Source organism: Schistocerca nitens, chromosome 6 (assembly GCF_023898315.1).
Source record: "Schistocerca nitens isolate TAMUIC-IGC-003100 chromosome 6, iqSchNite1.1, whole genome shotgun sequence".
Taxonomy (NCBI): Eukaryota; Metazoa; Arthropoda; class Insecta; order Orthoptera; family Acrididae; genus Schistocerca; species Schistocerca nitens.
In genome coordinates this window covers 574,910,806-574,917,600 of record NC_064619.1, presented here as the reverse complement: position 1 = coordinate 574,917,600, position 6,795 = coordinate 574,910,806, and the positions used below count along the sequence as shown (strand labels likewise).

The window sequence follows — 6,795 nt, the reverse complement described above, 5'->3', positions numbered from 1 at the left end:
TTGGTTGATCTGTTGCTGCCAGTAGTTTTAGATCATCCATGTATAGCAAATGTGTGATTTTGTGTTGGTATGTTCCAGTAATATCGTATCCATAATTTGTATTATTTAGCATGTTGGATAGTGGATTCAGAGCAAGGCAGACCCAGAAAGGACTTAATGAGTCTCCTTGGTATATTCCACGCTTAATCTTTATTGGCTGTGATGTGATACTATTTGAATTTGTTTGGATATTAAGTGTGGTTTTCCAATTTTTCATTACCATGTTTAGGAACTGTATTAATTTAGGATCTACTTTGTATATTTCCAATATTTGTAGCACCCATGAGTGGGGTATACTATCAAAAGCTTTTTGGTAATCAATGTATGCGTAGTGTAGTGACCTTTGTTTAGTTTTAGCTTGAGATGTCACCTCTGCATTATTATCAGTTGCTCTTTACATCCTCGTGCTCCTTTGCAACAGCCTTTTTGTTCTTCATTTATAATTTTGTTCTGTGTTGTATGTGTCATTAATTTCTGTGTAATGACCGAAGTTAATATTTTGTATATTGTTGGTAGGCATGTTATGGGGCAATATTTAGCTGGGTTTGCTGTGTCTGCTTGACCTTTAGGTTTCAGATAAGTTATTCCATGTGTAAGTGTATCAGGGAATGTGTATGGGTCTGCAATGTAACTGTTAAAACTGTCTGTCTTTAAATATGTCTGCTTGTGTCTGTATATGTGTGGATGGATATGTGTGTGAGTGCGTGCGCGAGTGTATACCTGTCCTTTTTTCCCCCTAAGGTAAGTCTTTCCACTCCCGGGATTGGAATGACTCCTTACCCCTCTCCCTTAAAACCCACTTCCTTTCGTCTTTCCCTCTCCTTCCCCCTTTCCTGACAAAGCAACCGTTGGTTGCGAAAGCTAGAATTTTGTGTGTATGTTTGTGTGTGTATCGACCTGCCAGCACTTTTGTTTGTTAAGTCACATCTTTGTTTTTAGATATGTTAAATAATTTAGTTGGATGTGAATGTGTTGAGGTGAACTTCTTTAGCCAGAAATTTGCTATTTTATCTTTTCCAGGGGCTTTCCAATTGTGAGTAGAATTAATTGCTTGGGTGACTTCATGTTGCAAAATTTTTACTTCAGGCATTTGTGGTATCATCTTGTATGTGTGTGTTTCTGCTTGTATCCACCGTGCATGCCTGTTATGTTGTACCGGGTTTGACCATATGTTGCTCCAGAAGTGTTCATGTCTGTTATGTTTGGTGGGTTGTCTTTTTTTAATGTGTGTTATCTATTGTCTGGTAAAATTTCTTTTGGTTTGTGTTTAATGTTTGGTTCTGTTTCCTTCTATTTTCACTTTTTTGTATCTTCTAATACTTAGATTTTAGATAATAGTATTTTTCAGTCTATGATCATATAGCAAAAATAAATTACTTTTAATACCAAAGCTGTATTTCCTTCGTTACTGATCGAAACACTGTCAATGAGCAGTGTTGGGAGAAAAGTTTACAGTTAATAATGATCTATGAATATTTTCTGGAACTCCCACTGGCTTCAAAGAACTTTCTCACTGGCCTTTGTTCAAATTTAAGATTTTTCAGTTCCTTTTGTCAGAGCTGGGATGAAAGTATTTAATGCCAATTCCCTAGTTCATACTTTATTTATTACAGACTGTACAGTAAAATAAGGTCACAAATACACGGGCTGAGAAAGTAGTTTTCTAAAATTATAAAAGTACACTGTTAGAAAGTTCACATTACCACACACACACAATTACAAATATTACATTTACACATTTACACGCAGTACAAAGTTGACAGAAATTTGTTTCATCGTTTCAGAGTCAATCATATAAAATGTTCATGTTACTTCATACAAAATTATAAAAACTATGGATTAAAGCAGAGTAGTGCCTTAAAACCAAATCACAGAAGTTTAGTCATCCTCTTCAGGTTAACAGGTGATACTTCAGGAAGGGTGCTCACTTTCAGGTACTTGCTCCTGGAGTACTTTTGGTACAATGCCTGAAAAATTAAGAGAAATATAGCAGTATTAATGGCACACAAAAAGCATGATGCAGTCACTAAAGAGTACACAATTCTTCTAAAAGCTCCCAAGCTTTTATGCATCAGAGTGTACTGCGTTCTGGTTCATTACAGAGTTGCTAGTTGCCCGTGCATGGTCACTTTGAGGCCACTAACTCCGTGAATTGTTCTAATGTTACTACAGAGTGATTCAGTATGTTCTGCAAACACTAGCACCAGCAACACTATCACTTATTCCTAAGCATTTTAATTACAACAAAACCAAAATGTTGCTCAAAATTTTTTCAATACTTCCTACCAGTTCATGTATATCAAGTTCTGCAGGTATTACTCAATTATTATTTCCAACATTTTATTGAGCCCATCAATTTATAATGCCTTTTTTTTTTTTTAAACAGCCCTGACATTTAAGTGAAATTATATTCTCAGGATACAAAGTTGTCAACCTCCCTTGAAAATGCTGCATACAGTTTTTTCTAGTAACTACCACACTTAATCCTGGCACAATGCGTCAACTTTATCTTGTTGCTACACGGAACCACTGTAGTTACAACCCCTTCTGGCCTTTGCATCTATTATTCTTGCTTTGTTCTCATCCCCCTCTCTTTCCCTTTTCCAAAAAAATGCTTTAAATTTAGCAATTTCTGTGTGGTTAAATAACTTAATATACTACAATACATTATAAAATGTAACAACATTCTTTACCAGGGCTCAGATAACTACTAATGCTATGAGAACACCATTTACATACCAAAATATGAAACAGTAACATACCTGATATTTAGAACTTTCAATGTTCATGACAGCAAATGCAATTTTTTTCGCAATATCTGCAATGTCTTTTAGTTTGTATTGTGAGTAGTAGATTAGCATTTCTGACCACACACTGGAAGTATCAGTCTTGCTCCTCAACCTGGAAGAAAGGAGGGTAATGACTAACATTTTATTCATTCTACACTCCTGGAAATTGAAATAAGAACACCGTGAATTCATTGTCCCAGGAAGGGGAAACTTTATTGACACATTCCTGGGGTCAGATACATCACATGATCACACTGACAGAACCACAGGCACATAGACACAGGCAACAGAGCATGCACAATGTCGGCACTAGTACAGTGTATATCCACCTTTCGCAGCAATGCAGGCTGCTATTCTCCCATGGAGACGATCGTAGAGATGCTGGATGTAGTCCTGTGGAACGGCTTGCCATGCCATTTACACCTGGCGCCTCAGTTGGACCAGCGTTCGTGCTGGACGTGCAGACCGCGTGAGAAGACGCTTCATCCAGTCCCAAACATGCTCAATGGGGGACAGATCCCGAGATCTTGCTGGCCAGGGTAGTTGACTTACACCTTCTAGAGCACGTTGGGTGGCACGGGATACATGCGGACGTGCATTGTCCTGTTGGAATAGCAAGTTCCCTTGCCGGTCTAGGAATGGTAGAACGATGGGTTCGATGACGGTTTGGATGTACCGTGCACTATTCAGTGTCCCCTCGACGATCACCAGTGGTGTACGGCCAGTGTAGCAGATCGCTTCCCACACCATGATGCCGGGTGTTGGCCCTGTGTGCCTCAGTCGTATGCAGTCCTGATTGTGGCGCTCACCTGCACGGCGCCAAACACGCATACGACCATCATTGGCACCAAGGCAGAAGCGACTCTCATCGCTGAAGACGACACGTCTCCATTCGTCCCTCCATTCACGCCTGTCGCGACACCACTGGAGGTGGGCTGCACGATGTTGGGGCGTGAGCGGAAGACGGCCTAACGGTGTGCGGGACCGTAGCCCAGCTTCATGGAGACGGTTGCGAATGGTCCTCGCCGATACCCCAGGAGCAACAGTGTCCCTAATTTGCTGGGAAGTGGCGGTGCGGTCCCCTACGGCACTGCGTAGGATCCTACGGTCTTGGCGTGCATCCGTGCGTCGCTGCGGTCCGGTCCCAGGTCGACGGGCACGTGCACCTTCCGCCGACCACTGGCGACAACATCGATGTACTGTTGAGACCTCACGCCCCACGTGTTGAGCAATTCGGCGGTACGTCCACCCGGCCTCCAGCATGCCCACTATACGCCCTCGCTCAAAGTCCGTCAACTGCACATACGGTTCACGTCCACGCTGTCGCGGCATGCTACCAGTGTTAAAGACTGCGATGGAGCTCCGTATGCCACGGCAAACTGGCTGACACTGACGGCGGCGGTGCACAAATGCTGCGCAGCTAGCGCCATTCGACGGCCAACACCGCGGTTCCTGGTGTGTCCGCTGTGCCGTGCGTGTGATCATTGCTTGTACAGCCCTCTCGCAGTGTCCGGAGCAAGTATGGTGGGTCTGACACACCAGTGTCAATGTGTTCTTTTTTCCATTTCCAGGAGTGTATATACACTCATCTGAGCAACTGATAATAAATCATACGTCTGCTTTACATGAACACTTAAATATTTATAAATGAAGTAATATATGAAATACACCAGCACTGTATGTTCACAAAATCTTGTGCACTATTTTAATTAAGAAACAAAAATAACAATTTAATTGGGTTCATAAAATAATGAATGCATAAGTTCCACATTTCACAATGCATGGACCAGTAATCAAGAACTTGAGTACAATTCTAACAGCAAAAGATCTCTTATAGTTTCACAAATACTGCACCTCCACAAAATTGAAAACCAGCTATTTACTGACAAAAAGCTTGTCCAAGTATGTGCTTGACAATTAGCAGAGCACTGTGTTGCATTGCATCACAGAGGGAATGGAACAATTACTAAAAGTTCTGGTCGCTAGTGTCATATTAAGGAACTGTCAATACTCTGTATTAAACGCCTTAAAAGGTAACTGAACTAGACTTTCGTTCCCCATTCCACTTCTACAGTAGAACATGTGATGGAATTAGTAGAGTCAAATTTATACTGACTATGTAATTGGACAAGTTAAATATCGCCTAATACTGATTTTTGAAAGAGACTTTACATCCACTGAAATAAATATCAAGTACCTGAGACTATCTGAGTTTGAAAGATGTGTAGAATAAGACAGATGAAAGAATCTTTATGCTATGGAACGGAATATGTGAACAAGATACTAATGAAATTCTTAGAGGACAAATGAGTATAATATACGATGACCATTCCCCATATTCCATAACAAAATGTGTATGTCTAGAGAATTTGGGACAACAAGACATGACATCGCAAAATTATGAAAAATTTGTCATTTTACCTGTCCTCACTTAGTACACTTGATGGCAGCAATGAACTAATATCAGCGAAATGATATTTTTATTTTTTTCTCTCAGATCTGATGGCCACACAATCTTAGAACAACAGTTCATTTCCTGTCTGAAGAACATTGTGTGCGCGCGCCCATTTTAGAGTGCAAAAACAACAGGGTTCAGATGCCTCAAAGTCAAAACTGTAGAACATGAAGACAGGAGTTATGAAACTACTATACGTCAATTCCAATTGACATAAGGAGAAGACAGCTAAAAAACTGGGACGTGGACAAAGGGCTACGAAAGACCATACAGAAATGGAGGTCCAAAACTAAAACTTAAATGGCCTTCACCATACTGCTTTGATGGATAAAAATTAGAACACAGTCGACAGCCTGCACGTCATTTGCTAAAACAACTGGGAACGTAAACGTTTAAAAAAAATGGGCATTCCATCAAGAAGTGACTGACACTTAAAACTCAGCTTAATGTGTACAAAGTGGTGAGGAGTGCCACTTATCAAATGACAATGGCTAAAAAGGCAGTGCCCAATACGCAATCTAGTTAAAATGCCATCCCGGGAGGGAGGGCTGAGAGCAGGTCATCCAAGCCACTGGGAGAGGCTTAATAATCCTGAGTTTATTCTCATGAATGGAGGACCAATGGCGATGCCAAAGGGACACCACCACCTGACAGATGGCAACACAGATCATTGGAGCAAATACAGAAACTAGTGGGCTGAGGTACGAGGACTGCAGCCTTGGCAGCAGCCTCGTTTCCTGGCAGAGCAACATGACAAGGAACCCACGAACATTACAGTGGCTCCATCAAGAGTGAGCAAGTGACAGTCTTCCTGGGCTCATTGCACTTTAACAGTACTGAGAGTGAGCAGAGGGCAGAATTGAAAAATCTGTGTCGCTGGATGTACTAAGTGGCCTGATACAGGGCGAAGAGCTCAGCTGTATAAACTGAGCAGTGTGCTGGAATCCAATATCGGAAGACGTGGGCGCCAATGATGAAGGCACACCCAACACCATGGCCAGCCCGAGAACCATCAGTGTACCCAAACATGCTACTGTGAAGTACTATACGAACACTGAAACTGAAGGCAATAGAGTGAGGCTGGAGCAGTGTCCTTAAGAAGAAAATGAAAGCCAAGGTTAACAAGGTCTGCTTCATGGAGTCAAGGTGGTGAAGGCTTCACACCCACCAGGAAAGTTTCAGGTAGTGTGAAGTTAAGCTCCTGGAGCAAGTGCCGAAAATGGACTCCACGGGGTAACAGAAGAGGGACGTGCCCCATACTGGTGAGCAAAGGAGGCATAGGATTGGTGGCCATGCATGACAGACTAATGGCACGCATACCTGCTGAGGAGAAAGTCACAGCAGTAGGACAGTGATAGTTTTTTTTTTTTTTTTGTTTGGGTTTAAGGGCGCTCAACTGCTGAGGTCATTAGCGCCCAGTCACTGTTGTGAGAGCACATGGAATCTGGTAAAACTCAAGGGAATGGGGGGACACCAGAAGGACCTGACAAATATGCAGATAAAATAAGTAAA

At 41.9% G+C, this 6,795-nt stretch overlaps 1 protein-coding gene across 3 annotated transcripts in view; it reads right to left on the bottom strand.

Annotated features, from left to right (window-relative positions):
- Positions 1-1,623: 1,623 nt before the first annotated feature.
- LOC126263029 (G2/mitotic-specific cyclin-B-like) overlaps positions 1,624-6,795 on the bottom strand; it is a 76,587-nt gene continuing 71,415 nt past the window's right edge. For all 3 annotated transcript variants that reach the window (XM_049959994.1, XM_049959996.1, XM_049959995.1), the window contains 2 exons: positions 2,802-2,940; positions 1,624-2,006 (listed from right to left, as the gene is read on the bottom strand). In XM_049959994.1, the coding sequence (XP_049815951.1) occupies positions 1,908-2,006; positions 2,802-2,940 (238 nt within the window). In that variant the 3' untranslated portion in view covers positions 1,624-1,907. The remainder of the gene's footprint in view (positions 2,007-2,801; positions 2,941-6,795) is intronic.